This window comes from Myxocyprinus asiaticus, chromosome 42 (genome assembly GCF_019703515.2).
Source record: "Myxocyprinus asiaticus isolate MX2 ecotype Aquarium Trade chromosome 42, UBuf_Myxa_2, whole genome shotgun sequence".
NCBI classification, from domain to species: Eukaryota; Metazoa; Chordata; class Actinopteri; order Cypriniformes; family Catostomidae; genus Myxocyprinus; species Myxocyprinus asiaticus.
The window spans coordinates 25,508,535-25,525,178 of record NC_059385.1 but is presented as its reverse complement, the minus strand read 5'-3'; the positions used below and the strand labels follow the sequence as shown (position 1 = coordinate 25,525,178).

General features: G+C 41.6%; 1 protein-coding gene across 1 annotated transcript; it reads right to left on the bottom strand.

Annotated features, from left to right (window-relative positions):
• Window positions 1-157: 157 nt before the first annotated feature.
• On the bottom strand, window positions 158-16,068 carry LOC127432377 (sorting nexin-18-like). Its single transcript, XM_051683365.1, has 3 exons — window positions 14,282-16,068; window positions 13,042-13,237; window positions 158-591 (listed from the first exon to the last, which is right to left on the bottom strand). The coding sequence occupies exons 1-3, from the start codon at window positions 15,729-15,731 to the stop codon at window positions 516-518; spliced, it is 1,722 nt and encodes a 573-aa protein (XP_051539325.1). The 5' UTR covers window positions 15,732-16,068; the 3' UTR covers window positions 158-515.
• Window positions 16,069-16,644: the final 576 nt, after the last annotated feature.

Here is a 16,644-nt window from a genome sequence, read left to right as displayed (position 1 = left end):
TTACACACTTTCATACTTCAAACATAAATTTTGATGCTGTATTGCATGAATTGCATACTTTTTTTTTTTCCAAAACACAGCAGCTTCAAAATTCATGTTTGAGGTATGAAAGTGTGTAATTTATGTTGTAGAACAAAACGTCCACGTATTGTCAAGTAATGTTTACCACAGATCTGTTTATTTACTGATAAGTTGAAAACCCCCATTATAAAAACCCAAAAGACTCAGGCCGGAGAGATATCCGTCCTGTCTACCACTCCCCCCATTTCTGGAAAGGAAGTCGGCGACAGCCATCTGAGCTCCCAGTCTGTGGACCACCTTGAACTTACACGGCTGAAGAGCCAGATACCAACGGGTGATCAGCGCGTTGGTGCCACTGGAGTGGGGCATGGTCTGAACAGAGAGTGAGGGTCTGCCCCAGCAGGTAGTACCAGAGAATGAGGACCGCCCATTTGATGGCAAGACACTCCTTTTCAACAGTGCTGTACTTAGTCTCCCTCAGCGAGAGCTTGCGCCTAATGTACAGCACCGGGCGTTCCTCCCCCTCCACCACCTGCGAGAGTACCGCCCCCAGCCCTCTGTCTGAAGCACCTGTCTGTAAGACAAAAGGGAGAGAAATCGGGTGAATGTAAAAGCGGCCCCCCACAAAGTGCGGCTTTCACTTGCGTAAACGCCTGTTGACACTGCTCCGTCCACTGGACCTGGTCTGGAGCTCCCTTTTTAGTGAGATCAGTCAGCGGGCTGGTGGCATCCGAATAATTAGGTACAAACCTCCTATAATAGCCAGCCAGCCCTAGGAACTGTCTCACCCCCTTTTTGGTCTTGGGCCTCAGGCAGGTCACAATCGCCGCAGTCTTGTCAATTTGGGGATGCACCTGCCTGTGGCCCAAGTGGAACCCCAGATACTGTACCTCCACCCATCCAATCACGCACTTCTTGGAGTTTGCTGTGAGTCCCGCCCGTTGCAGCGATCTCAGCTGCATGTGCCGCTGCCAATCATTGCTGTAAATGATGTCATCTAAATAGGCAGCAGCGTAGACTGAATGCGGACTTAGGATTCGGTCCGTGAGACGCTGAAACGTAGCCAGGGCCCCAAACAAACCGAACGGAAGCTTCACAGATTGGTGTAATCCAAACAGAGTGGAGAAGGCTGTTTTTTCATGGGAAATTGGTGTCAAGGGGATCTGCCAATGTAGGGCTTTACTGGTTTAGATCAGTGTTACTATCAGAAATAATTGGTAATTATTTCTTTAGTTATTAATTAATATTTAAATTAAATAGTTGAATCTAACTCATATGGGGCTCCAGTAAATGTAGTGCGCTACGTTTAGGAGCGGGTTTGGTTATTAGCAATAATTAATAAAGATAATTATGAATTATTAAAATCAATAGAACACTGAGATCAAAGACAATCACTAATCATTAACATCGATGAAACATTAATTAAAATTAACACTAGCTTATTGATCATTCAAATTCAACAATCATCAAAGATAATTATCAATTATCAAAAATCAATAGAATAAGGATTAATATTGATGGGGCACCACCCTGGAATCAGGGACTAATAACCAGATAGTATGACAGTCTCAATATTAGATTGTTTTCTTAGGAAAATCGACATCCGAAGAATATAAATTTTCGGGAAAAAAAACAATGAATGAAGGCTTGAATCCGAGCACTGACATCCCGTCAGCATGACACAGGTGTATGCAAAACAAACCAAAACACTTCTCTCTGTAATATAACAAAGTTTATTTATGCAGTGATATCAATTAATAATTAATACAATGCAGTCAATAAACTTCCGACTTACAACTACAAACTAATCAGTGATATGATTAGATATGGAAATCAAAATAATCCTATAACACGAGGGTGTGTGTGTGTGTGTGTGTTTAGTACGAGAGAGAGAGAGAGAGAATAAAGTGACGGCCCCAAAGCCGGTTTTGCGATCGTGGGAGAGAAAGCAGCTGTTAGTTTATCACTCAGAGCCGTTAGAGTGTTCGGTGGAACACAGAGTAATCTCAACTCGTCCAGCGAGATGGAGATTGTATGGCCACAGTTTCAAGTCGGACGTTACTTCCTTGTGCCACGAGGCTGCACCTGAGAGCAGCGATGAGCTGCGTCTACGCACGGCGAACAAAGTTGCTGGAAGCAAATCCCGGAAGCATTTCAGAGATATTTCTACTCCTGATGATGTCATGGTTGAGGTGCGTTCTGTCGTGTGCCTCATCCAATAGGAGTTGAGAGTTCGATCCTTTAGTGAGCGAGGCTTCATGGGATTTGTAGTCTGTTTTGGACTCCCTTTGTTTGATTTTCGCGCGATTTTTATCAGTAAAATGTATGACTTGGTATGTGGGGGCCTGAATTAGGTTTTATGACTGTGTTAGGCCTGCCTTTGTCTTCTATCTGAATACATGAGGCCCAACACCAATAACCCTTTGTCATATCCAATGTCAAATAAAATCAAGCAGCGCCCAACCAATCGAGCAACTCATCAACGTAAGACATTGGGTAGGCATCAAATTTAGACACCACATTGACTTTTCTATAATCCACACAGAACCGTCGCTCTTAGGAACTAGAACAACCGGGCTGGACCAATCGCTGTGGGATTCCTCTATTACCTCCATATCGAGCATTGCATCCAATTCTTCCCGAATTCTTTTCTTTTTGTGCTCGGGCAATCGGTAGGGTCAGCTACATACCACCACCCCCGGCTCGGTCTCGATGTGGTGCTGGATGAGATTTGTATGACCCAGCAGAGGGGAAAACACGTCTGCAACTCCTGTTGCAACTTGGCAACCTCTGCGACTTGATACGGTGAGAGGTGGTCTCCACAAGTGACCAAGGTGATGTGATTATGTTTTGTATTCACCTCTGGCCTGAGCTCTGCCCTCTCCAGAACTACCGTAGCCAATGTCACAGGGACAGGTGATATATTTGACGTGCGCCCCCTCTATTGGTTCGCTTTACCTCATAATCTAGATCCCCCACTCGTCGTGTGACCTCAAATGGTCCTTGCCACTTTGCGAGTAATTTGGAGCCCGATGTGGGGAGTAATATGAGCACTTTGTCTCCTGGTGAAAATTCCCACAGCCGAGTTCCCCTGTTATACAGTTGGCTTTGACGTTCCTGAGCTTGGAGCAAATTCTCCTGTGTTAGTTGCCCCAAAGTGTGGAGTTTTGCTCTAAGATCAAGAATGTACAGAATTTCATTCTTACTGGTTGAAGGTCCCTCCTCCCAAGCTTCGCATATGACATCAAGAATGCCGCGCGGACTGCGAATAACGGGATCGAGCCATTTGTCCCAATTTCAAGCATCCTTGTGCACGAACTTACGAATCATGTTTTTAAGGGTTTTATTAAATTGCTCCACCAGGCCATCTGTTTGTGGATGGCAAACAATGCAGCGAATCGACTTAATACCCAACAATTCATAAAGCTCGCGGAGTGTCCGTGACATAAATGTTGTACCTTGATCAGTGAGGATTTCTTTCGGAATCCCCACCCGGGAGATTATTTTGAAGAGTGCCTCCGCAACACAGCGTGCTGAGATGTTGCACACCTGGAACAACGCCGTATAATGAGCCGCCTGGAACAACATTTCCCGGCAGCTCCGCAGTATTAAAAGCTGGGTTGTATCTTCCTTTGTTTGGGCGTCCTGCATCACTCTATACAACCGCTCCTTTATTATTGCAAAATACGGATATGGAAGCATGATATTCGGCTGGAGTCGTTGACCATTGATAATTTTCACTTGGTTGAAGGCATGCCTGAGGGTTTCGTCCCTCGCCTGCTCCAGAGGGAAATACCCTTCGGGAAACCCTGACGTGGAGGAGATGAAGACGGCCCCGGCTCCGCCTCCCCTGCCAAAGCATCACACATTTCACATCTCGCTGCTTTTGTGCAGGACCCATGGGTGAGGTGGGAACTAACCGCTGCCTCCACTCTATGCTTTGTTCCCAGAAATTAAAATCACTACCGGGTAGTTGTGAATATCCCCGTGCACACACTTCACACTCACCCTTTTGGTTGTTCCCAAAGCCTCGTGTTGAACCAAGCGTTGGTGGATAGTGGTTTGGTTACAACCCGCATACACTAAGACTTGGTGAGTACTCCCCTTGACACTTACCGGTATCCTGTACACTCTGGCCTGATTGGGGGCAGCCTGTGGAGTGTCAGGGATCCGGACCACAGTCCCCAGCTCCATCAAAGGGCATTGATCCCGGAAGTGCTCCGGATCCCTGCAACTCCAGCAGGCTGGCCAAGATGCTACGCCCGCACCCGCAACGCCAGGCACATCCACATGAGGGGGAAAGCAGTGGGGCAGTGCAGTCATTGGGGGAACAAACCCCCGTGAACAGGGAGCCGGCTTCGGAGGCAGGACTCCACACATCCGTGGAGCTGGGATGGGCTATGCAGAGAAAGCAGAGTGAGAGGGGAGGGGGGAGGGAGAAGAGAACGGGGAAAACATAGGGGGAGGCGAGAGAGAGTAGGAGGGCTCTTCTGCCCTCGGGTACACCGCCATATGGTCCTTCGCCAACTGGACAGCTTCCTCCAGTGATGCCGGGCGGTGGCACTGGACCCACTCCGCCATCCCTTTTGGTAGTCGATGGATTAGCTGCTCCAGCACCACCTGGTCGACCACTCCCTCGATGTCGCAGTCCCCCACCAGCAGCCATTTCTGGCAAACGTCTCAGAGCCGTTGGGTGAAGGCGAACGGGTGGCTGGTCCTCTCCAACTTCATGGACCAGAATAGCTGGCGATACTGCTCTGGACTGCGACCAACCCGCTGCAGGATGGACTCCTTCAGGTCATCATAAGCCAGGAGGCTAGTCGCCGGCAGTTGTGAGCTGCGAGCTGGGCTTCACCGGACAGCAATGGAATGAGCCTGGCCACCCATTGGGCACGTGGCCAACCCCAGATCTCCACAGAGCGCTCAAAGATGTCCAGGAATGCTTCGGGATCATCTTCTGCCCCATCTTCAAGAGCGGGGTTGCAGCCGGGCTTTCTCCTGGTTGTGGAGGCTCCGGATCGCATGCCGGTCCCCTGCTTGAGCCCAAAAGATCTCGAAGAACGCAATCTTGGTCTTGCCTAAGCTCAAGCAGGGATTGTTGGTGTAGGCCGGCGATGGATTTGAGGATTTCTGCCAACTGGGAGGACTCCATGAGGCGTACTTCCTCCAACTTGATTCCCTGGTTTCGGCACCAGTGTAACAAGCTTCACAGCACGGGGGAAGGAGGACACAGGGAACCGGGTTTCTCCAGTCACAGGTAAGTCTTTGAATTGGCAGCTTTCAGGGCTTATAGCTTTACAATGTATTATCAGCTTCACAATTACTCATTAGCTTCACAATTACACGTCTACTCAACAGGGCTCTAGATATCTGACTCTCTCTCTTTGTCGGTAGCGTGGTCTCTTATATACTGCTCTCCCCAAGCTCACTGCAATTGGAAACAGGTGTTAATCATAATCTGACTCAGGTGTATGCACCCTTACCACTTTCTCTCTCCCAGGCGGACACTCAACCATGCCCCCGCTGCCACACTTACATTTATAACTAAAGGCCAAATTTTACTCAGGTTTTCCACGTGCATATGTAATTTTCAGCATTGTACATGCGGACTGTTCGTGTGCAGCCCCATCTCGTCTGCACATGCGCCTGGTGTTGATTGTGCTACAAAGTGTCACAAAGCAGTCTTAGTGCGCATGTGTCGAATGCATACAGGCTTGGGTTCAAAAGAATATACTTTGAAAGGCTGAGTGCTCGACCATGTGCGAGCTGGAACAATACGCAGAAAAAAAGGTTTTCTAAACATCAAATGTGTTATTTCTGCACAACCAAATGGAATTGCACTACCAAACAGAATAGCAAGAATACATTTTTTCAAACAATTCTCCTGAACACTGGATAGTCCTGCCCCAAACTCATGCCATTTGTTCAGCTAATGTTGCTGTTTTGGGCTGGTTGAAAGCAGCAAAGTATTGTAAGTCTTTACACTTTTCAGAGGAATCAAAATATAACTTGCTTAAACACTGCCTGGCCAAAAAAAAAGTTGCATGCTTTAATATTTTGTTGGACCGCCTTTAGGTTTGATTACAGCGTGCATTCGTTGTGGCATTGTTTCGACAAACTTATGCAACGTCACAACATTTATTTTTATCCAGAGTTGCATACATTTTTGTCCGAGATCTTGTATTGATGACAGGAGAGTCGAACCACTCTGTAAAGTCTTCTCCAGCACATCCCAAAGACTTTCAGCTGGGTTAAGGTCAGGAACTGTGGTGGCCAATTTATGTGTGAAAATGATTCCTCATGCTCCCTGAACCACTCGTTCACAATTTGAGCCCAGTAAATCTTGGAATTGCCATCCTGGAATATGCCCGTGCCGTCAGGGAAGAAAAAATCCATTGACAGGATAACCTGGTTTTTCAGTACATTCAGGTAGTGAGCTGACTTTATTTTATTGCCGCGTAACGTTGCTGAGCCATAACACTGCCTTTAATCCAAACGGTTAATTTTTTTTTGGCCAGACAGTGTAGTTGCCTCTGCATATTAAGGTGGGATAGGAAAAAAAAAGTGTTTTAACAATTAAACTTACATACTTCATCTTCAAGGGTTTTGTTGCAACTGGGTCCTGAAGCCAAGCATGCTATTTTCCCTTGACAGTTACATTTATTTTCCTGTTTTTCTTTTATGCTATTTCTAAGGTTTCACTTCAGTTTATATAGCAGCCATCATACAGCTGGCAAACTGTTTTGAGAACAAAGGTTGTCGCATTATCAAAGCTACAATGCTAAATATGTCTGCTAAAATAAACTGAAGTTAAACTAACCAAAGTACTTTAAGTAGTTGCGTCGGAGGAAAAGTCACACAACAATGAGTGATAATCTCTGCCTCGTCTGGAATGTCCTCTAGATAAAGAAGGTTCAGCCCATGTTTTCTAGGTCATTGTTCTTGTCTCGTCTCTCTTACAAGATCTTAATTTGAAACAGACATGGGCCTCTCCCTCAGAGCAGATTAGATAAAAGCTGATCATGAGAGAGAGTAAAATTTGCACAGACTGAAAAGGATCATAAATGAGAATGAAAAGGGATTGTACAACAACCATCTTTGATATACTGTAGACAGTCCAACATAGTGAGACATCCAAAAGCGTAATGTATCTTAATATCTGTATTAAAATTACTCTAGGAATCAGAGGACAGATCAAAAAGACACAAATGCTTCAAATACTCTTATTTAGAGTCACCACAGGTCCAAGTCCATGGAATTAGCTCCATGACAGAGAGCTTATGAGTACAGGCACACAATTGTAAGGAAGTAATTTGTGTTGTTTACATTGAACTGTTGACTGTAACAGCTTAAACAATTAAAATGTAAACTTTAAATCCTGGTTACACTTTTTAAGGGTTAAAAAAAAAACTGAAACCAATTATGATTGCTATGTATAATCAGATTACGTGCTATTTTATGTATAAAATTAAAATATATATATAAAAGGGCCAATGTCACTCTCTGGCACAAAATGTTCACATTACTCTTTATTCATAACCCAAGGCAGTCCAAAAGATTCCCAATTTTTTTACTTTTTTTTTTTAATATATTTTCATGGATCTATCTATATATATAAAAAGCTCACTTAAAGAAATAGTTCACCCACTAGACTTGCCATGATATCATAATTTTCACACCGGTGCGGCGTTCGCGTTCAAACCAACTTGGACGCTGAGTGGACCTATGGTGTAATTTTTGTTAAACAATAGCCTATACAATAATGCAAGGCAGCTTGATTTACAACTTTGAACTTTATTTGTATTTATTTTAACTGAAAATTCCAATGAAACTGAAAAAAAATTAAGTGCAATTAAAATGTGTGTTGTTCAACTTTTTGAAAGATGGCTTTTCAACAGTTGTGAAGGGCAACATCTCTTTGGCAGCGAACCTACTTCATCCGTGCATTCTCTCCATCATTGGCTACCAGTCGGGTATTTTGTTGTCCGGACAAATACATCACTTATTGTGGGTTGTTGCGGGTTTAATGTTAATGTTTTATTACCTTTCATCCCAGGATCCAGTTTAGCTGCTTCAGAATGGTAATGACTTTGAATGTATGTGAATAAATTCGCTTTGTTCCCTCAGGGCTGGACAATATGCAAGAAATATGTTCACGATATTTATAAAAAAAAAAATAAAAAAAAAGCATTCACGAATTTAAACTTTCAGACATGATGTAATTCACATGAATATGCTGTTTTGTTTTTACAAATGTGTAAGAATTACACATGTATGAATATTAAGTTGCCCATTTTCTAGAGTCATTACGGTAGTAATTCTGACTCGTTGCACAGTGAGCAGGAAGAGGATAAAGAGGCAGCAAACAGGTATAAAAACGAATTAAACAACAAATAAACATGTGAATACAAATCTGAGTACACATGATGTAATGCGAGTCGTGACAATCAGACGCTGTGTGGAGCGATAGAGACTGTTTCAGCGTTAATGAGCGCTTTTAGCTTTACTCTCTTTAACATGGGCGCTCACGGTGTCAATCAAACATGTGCGCTCTCCAGGTGCTCTCAATATCTCATCATCACTCACTCAGCGCTATTCTGTGAGGATCCCAATTTAAATCAGATTAATGTTGGTCACAATAAAACTAATAAAAATGTTTAACGTTCGGGGGCCTGAGAAGCTCAGTGGTAAAAGACACTGGCTACCACTCCTGGAGTTCGTTAGTTCGAATCCCAGGGTGTGCTGAGTGACTCCAGCCAGGTCTCCTAAGCAACCAAATTGGCCCGGTTGCTAGGGAGGGTACAGCCACATGGGGTAAGGTAACCTTCTCGTGATCGCCATAATGTGGTTCGTTCTTGGTGGGGCACGTAGTGAGTTGAGCGTGGTTGCCGCGGTGGATGGCGTGAAGCCTCCACACATGCCATGTCTCTGTGGCAACGCGCTCAACAAGCCACGTGATAAGATGCACGGGTCCCAGAGGCAACTGGGATTCGTCCTCCGCCACCCAGACTGAGGCAAATCACTACGCAACCACAAGGACTTAAAAGCACATCAGGCATTCCAAATTGGGAGAAAAAAAAAAAATACTTTTTTTAACCTTCAATAACGGCACCACGTCTTCATGCATTTGCTTAATAATTAGTGATTTGTGTCACAACAATATGCCAAAGACAGTAAACAAAACATATTAATGATTTCTCACTGGAGCAGTTTTAGAACTGGTAATGGATATATTTTTCTTATTTTTGAAAGTATCTCTGCTGTGTGTGATGCTCTCATGGTTTTTGGTTGCCAGTATGTCACAGTGACCTTTTGATATTGACAACAGAACTATTAATAACTGTTTTCAATACAAATAAAGGTTAGCAATTCACAATTAATGTAATTTTACTGTAATTTTGGTAACACTTTCTTTAACATTAGTTAATGCATTAGGTATCATGAACAAACAATGAACAGTATATTTTTTCAGCATTTATTAATCATAATGTTAGTTAATAAAAATACAATTGTTCATTATTAGTTCATGTTAGTTCATAATGCATTAATGTTAACTAATACAACTTTTGATTTTAAAAATGTATTAGTACATGTTGTAACTAACATTAAGTTCATGTTAACTACAATAATGTTAAATAATGTTAACAAATGGAACCTTTTTGTAAAGTGTTACTGTAATTTTACTGTGTGGGGCATAAACATATAACTGCAGCATTTAACTTGCAAAAATGTGGCAAAGGGCACTTTAAGAAATAAATTGGTATCGGCTGATCTTAGTGTTAAAAAACAAAAAAAACAAATCGGAATCAACCTCAAATTTCATATGTATATGTATATATGAAATTTATATATATATACACACAGTACATATATACAGTTGAAGAAGTCAGAAGTTTACATACACCTTAGCCAAATACATTTAAACTCAGTTTTTCACAATTCCTGACATTTAATTGTAGAAAACATTCCCTGTCTTAGGTCAGTTAGGATCACTACTTTATTTTAATATTATCAGAATAATAGAGAGAATTATATATTTCAACTTACATTTCTTTCATCACATTCCCAGTAGGTCAGAAGTTTACATACACTTTGTTAGTAATTATAATTATAATTATAATTTTCTTTATTTATCACACATTATACATTTGCACATATACAGTGAAATTCTTCTTTTTCACATATTCAGTATTTAGTAGCATTGCATTTAATTTGTTTAACTTGGGTCAAATCATTTTGGGTAGCCTTCCACAAGCTTATAAGTTGCTGGAATTTTGGCCCATTCCTCCAGACAGCACTGGTGTAACTGAGTCAGTTTGTAGGCCTCCTTGCTTGCACACGCTTTTCCAGTTCTGCCCAAAAATTTTCCATCAGATTGAGGTCAGGGCTTTGTGATGGCCACTCCAATACCTTGACTTTGTTGTCCTTAAGTCATTTTGCCACAACTTTGGAGGTATGCTTGGGGTCACTGTGCATTTGGAAGACCCATTTGCGACCGAGCTTAAACTTCCTGGCTGATGTCTTGAGATGTTGCTTCAATACATCCACATAATTTTCCTTCCTCATGATGCCATCTATTTTGTGAAGTGCACCAGTCCCTCCTACAGCAAAACACCCCCACAACATGATGCTGCCACCCCCATGCTTCACGGTTGGGATGGTGTTCTTCGGCTTGAAAGCCTCACCCTTTTTCCTCCAAACATAACAATGGTCATTATGGCCAAACAGTTCAATTTTTGTTTCATTAGACCAGAAGACATTTCTCCAAAACATAAGATTTTTGTCCCCATGTGCACTTGCAAACTGTAGTCTGGCTTTTTTATGGTGGTTTTGGAGCAGTGACTTTTTCCTTGCTGAGCAGCCTTTCAGGTTATGTCGATATAGGACTCGTTTTACTGTGGATATAGATACTTGTCTACATGTTTCCTCCAGCATCTTCACAAGGTCCTTTGCTGTTGTTCTGGGATTGATTTGCACTTTTCGCACCAAACTACATTCATCTCTAGGAGCTCCTTCCTGAGTGGTATGATGGCTGCACGGTACCATGGTGTTTATACTTGTTTACTATTGTTTGTACAGATGAATGTGGGACCTTCAGGTGTTTGGAAATTGCTCCCAAGGATAAATTAGACTTCTGGAGGTCCATAATTCTTTTTCTGAGGTCTTGGCTGATTTCTTTAGATTTTCCCATGATGTCAAGCAAAGAGGCACTGAGTTTGAAGGTAGGCCTTAAAATACATCCACAGGTTCACCTCCAATTCAGTACACCTCATATCAGAAGCTAACTGGCTAATTGTCTAAAGGCTTGACATCATTTTCTGGAATTTTCCAAGCTGCTTAAAGGCACAGTTAACTTAGTGTAAGTAAACTTCTGACCCACTGGAATTGTGATAAGTCAATTAAAAGTGAAACAATCTGTCTGTAAACAGTTGTTAGAATTATTAAAATTACTCATGTCATGCACAAAGCAGATGTCCTAAACGACATGCCAGAACTATAGTTTGCTAATATTAAATTTGTAGAGTGGTAAAAAAAATTAGTTTTAATGACTTCAACCTAAGTGTATGTAAACTTCTGACTTTAACTGTATCACAATATCCAATGACATCGTCAACTCCCCGGCTGAGAGATCGGTGAATATTCTTGCTTTAATGATTTTGCAATGAAAATTAAATTCATTTATTTAAAAAACGAAAATCTTAAACCAAAGACATTACTAAATTCAAACTGCACTTCAAACGAAACTAAAAAGCAATTAAAATAATGAAGTGGTCAAAAATAAAAAATCATATATAACCACCTTTCCATTTACCGTAAGGCAAGTATCCTGACGACAGGTGGAAAATTACTAATACTGTACATATTAAGATGTAAAAACAATTATAAATGTAAACATAATTATAATGATGATTACTGAATCACTGAAATATAAATCATGGTTTGAGGTGAACATGTTTTTGTATTATTTTATGATTTAATCGCAGATAAATAGGCTATATATCAAGTGACCCTGCAGAGTTGCGCTCACAACGAACTGCTCTGTGGAAATAAAGCGAACTGTACTCAAAGCACCTCCAGGGCTGAGATGGTCTGAGGTCATTTGAAGCATTCTTATAGACGATACTATTCTTGCAAAAAATAAAAATAAAAAAATAAAAAATAATCAGAAGACTGAAACAAAGAAAGAGTGAAAACCCTTTACATACGCATGTTCCATGAGACTGCACGCCTCCGAACAAACAGAGCGTCAGACATGCGCATAGACGGCTTTTCTGTCATCTGTTCTTAAAAATATAATAAAGTGTGTCTCTTCAAGCGCATGTCTGTGTGTCTAACAGCATTTCTTGTGTCATTCAGAATCAGAGACATTTCACAGTTACCCACCAAGCACATTATATTCGCTACCTGCAATTAAACATCTTCTGTCAGTGCGCGTACTTTGCTGCCTGTGTAATTTGATACGTTGGTAAAGAACATCTGGCTTTCAATGCGTTATTTAGGTTCATTTATCATGGGTCGCAAACTCTTCATTAGGCAACTATTCTTTATTTAAGGCTATTCTATTCGTTAGGCTATTGTATTGATATTGGAATTCCATTCATAATGTTTCCCCCTTTTACCCGGTATAAAATTTCACACCAGTGTTGTCCCTTGTACCCAGTAAAACTGGTAACACCATAGACTGAAAATTCACCCAAATGTTTTTCCCAGTTTCTTTCACTGAACACAAAAGGAGATGTTAGGCAGAATGCAAGCGTCAGTCACCATTCAGATTGTATAGAAAAAAAGATGCAATGACAGTGAATGGTGACTGAGGCAGACGTTCTGCCTGACTGAGGGGTTTGAACTACATTTTAAGGAAGTAAGGATAAGTAGATGATGACACAATTTTCTTTTTGGGGTGAACTATCACTTTAGTTGTATTTTAGTTCTGTATAAAAGTTATCTAGAAAGGCAGCACATTTGCGCAGGCATTGACCTTTCTAAGCCTGATCATACATGTCCTGGGCTTCCTCCAACTTGCCTGTGATTTTTTGAAAGAAGCTGATCTGCTGCTGTAAGAAATGTTGCAACTGTGCCTTGAAGTCACGCACTCGTATGCGATGAAAGTGCTGGATCTCTGCTAGTGTAGCGCAGGAGATGATGTTGCAGCGCTCGTGGATACCTCCGCCAGCAGTGCCATCTTTATGGCTCTCCTTTGCCTTGGTCAGGGCTCCTGGAGAATGTGAGAAGGTAATGGGGGGACAAGAACAAGGACAGCATTGAATAAGTCAAATTGTGTTTGCAAACAAATGCATGCTTGATTTGAAAAGTTCCCACTTCACACACTCTAAAATGCAAGCTCAGACCAGTCAGGGCCTCTGATTTACGGCTTACAGCTCTCTTTGGAATTTAGGTTAAGAAGATCTCCAAGAGAGTTGAATACTCCCTGAACAGTGCACACTTTCGTAGACACTTATGGACAATGCTTTTTATATTTTATGATGAATTTTAATTTTTGGGATGTTTCTATATCAAACTCAGAGAGTGGGGTTCAGCTGTGAATCGATGTGTTGTGAGCATTCACAGCTACCCTGTACTGGGGCCCTAAGCTTAGGAACAGATCCTTTAAAACAAAGCTTTGCCAATGTCAGTTGTTTTGTAAAGACAGTTTCTCATGCAAAACAGCAGTAGCAATGTGTGTGACGCAAACCCTGAAATATGATTTTACATCACTCAATTTCATCAATACACAATAAAGGAAAATATATACTTGGAGTGATATATTTTTTCACTAAAGGGATATGGTAATTACAACAGAGTTGGCATCATTCCACCATAGCAACACCCATCTCATGCTGCAAGGACAAGCCAGCCCAATATGCTCTCTTCTACACCAGGAAGGAATCAGGTCATGTCATTTGAAATGCTGCAGAGAGCTTGTTGCAATGTGCCATTTGCTACTAGATATAAAATGTTAATACATCTAAAAAGAAGGCCACTTTGCATCATCAGTTTGCCTTTGCGAGAACGCTTTCTATACCTAATTCAGAGCTTCTTCTTTAGTCAACCAGCGATTTAAAAAGATTTGTTAACCATGCACCATGCAATACCAATTTACAATATTGGTAAAGATTTATTAATATTAACCTAATTTATGGTAGGTTGACTGTGAAGCTCATAGCATGCAACATAAAATGTGACCTACTGACCTCAATTTATGACATGCAAACATCCTGACAAGACATATTTGAGCGAACATGTGAGAAAAATCCCAAACCTTTCTCTACATGGATAATGTCTGGGAAGTTTGCAAGGTGGCCCTGGTAAATCGCTAAAAGATCGGAAATTGGCTCCAAATCCTGACGGGGCTGTTCTGCAAAGTATTCCCCAATGGTCTCATAGATTTCTCCAGTGTACACCATGGCCTTGTTTAATGGAATGGAGTACACTTGCTGGTCGCATTCGAAGGCCTGACTCATAAGTCTGAAAGCCTGCCCAACTCTCTGATATTCCTTCTTAAAACCTGTGATCTGCTTTCGGGCAAATTCGTTTATGGTGACGTTGACTTGTATGATGTTTTCGTCCATCTTTTTGGTGAACGTTTTGAAAGCATCTACTTTGCTCTCCACCTCTTGTAAGTCAAGAGGTAAGGCTGGAGGACAGATAGTGAGGAAGAAATTGGCGCCAACTAGCTCGTCCTTCTCTGCCTTCCTCTTGCCTTGCTTCCAGGCTTTTTCGTCATTGCTGCTGCAGGTAAGGAAATGCTGGAAAACATCGCACTTGGATAAAACTGGATGACTCGCCATGTGATTCATCCACCATATTAAACCTTTCCTCCGCTTGGAAATGAAGTCCTCCTCGAATCGACCCGTGGCCTGTTTTTCAGGCAAATGAGGGACTGAAATAACCGGAAACTTTTCGACAAGCCGTGCATAAAGCCAGTCAAAGTGTTTGTATCTTCTGTTCACTTGGATCTGTGTGTGACTGGGCGTAAGTCCATAGGACATATAGCTCTTCATGCCTTTGAATTTGGTCTGTTTTGTGGGGTCGTCGACAGTGCAAGTAAATGGATAAGCGTTCTCCTGCCATTCTGGCCCATGCTGGCCCATATAAACGAATATTTTGTCTCCATCTCTGACCAAACCTGAAGCTTCGCCCAAAACGAAAGCTTCGCCTCCTGACCTAACAAAGGTTGTAAACCTGTTGAGATTTTTGCCAACAGTCGCTGTGCTTTTAGACTGTTGCGAACTACCGCGTCGAGCCGCTGTGGAACCTGTGCTGTAATAACCTGCTTGAGGATTCCCGCTTTTTTCAGGTTTCCCGCCTTGTTCCTCCACATTTACGTTGTCATCCCAGTCATCATCGTCCCAATCCTCGTCGCTTCCTTGGCTCGTCTGAAAACTGTGTCGCTGTTGTTGAAGATGTCCCAGGTAAATAGCGGAATGAGTGGGTGTCGACTCATTTGAGGTGTCCCTCCTCTGAGGACTAGTTTGGTGGTAATATTCAGTACTACCGGATGTCCCGTTACCGTGCACTGGCAGATCAATCTTTATAATCTCCACGTATGATGCAGGGAAGAGTCCGGTCTCACCTCTGCTGTTTGTACCCTCCAGCCAACCATCGACAATCTCTTCACTACACAAAGTTAGAAGTTCGTTTTCTGTCACAGAGATCTCGCCGGGATTTTCAGAGATGAAGTCGTATAATGTTCTCGCTCTCAGCGCCATAGTTGGAAGCGCTGGTTAAGCTCAGTTTACAAAGTTATACGCGCACCGTTCTTATAAACATCCACCTCTTCAGGAATGCACTGTCCTTGTTTTCTACAAAAACACATCGAAACCTTTGGAAGACATTACTCCATGGAAACTAGTTTAAAATTCCACTTGGAAGAGTGCTGAAAAAAGTATGTGGGTTTCGTGTCCTCCTGTCTCTCTTCGCTGAATGCGCTTTACGGTCCAGGGCAGAATAATGGAGGGTGGAGTCAATCAGAATAATCAGCCTGGGGTAACGAAAAACCCCCATTGCCCTTCCATTGAGTCACTATGTCTAAACCCAGGAAAAGAATAGGAGTCATTTGTCATTTCTTCATAGTTATTTCCTTACCAAGTGACATATTATATTGTAAATCATATTATAGTATTTATTTTTTTCGGGAACACCTTTTAATAACCTTGTTTATTACTTATTTAAAAAACATATGACGCTTAACAGATCAGTAGATCATGTAAAAATATTATTATAATAAATGAAAGTTTATGAATCAAAGCTTCATGGCATATAACTGTTTGAATGATCATGATCTAATGACCTGTTAAACATTATACAATGTAAAAATGCTTGTTAATTTTATTAAAGTTTACCTCTTTTGTGCTTCAAAATTTACTGTAAGCTTTTATGTACTGTGTATCAATATGTCTCTGTGTTCAACTAACAGACAAATGTTAAATAATCATCAAAAATACGTTTTATTTATTTATTATTATTATTTAGAAATGTTAAGGATACAAAAAAAAAAAAAACTTCTTAAACTGTCTAAGGTTCATGCATATGAAGTTGTGCAGTCCATACAGATAATTGTATTTACTTTTACAAAAATGTGTGTTTAGGTTGTTCAGGCTGCAAATTAATCTATGAAATTAT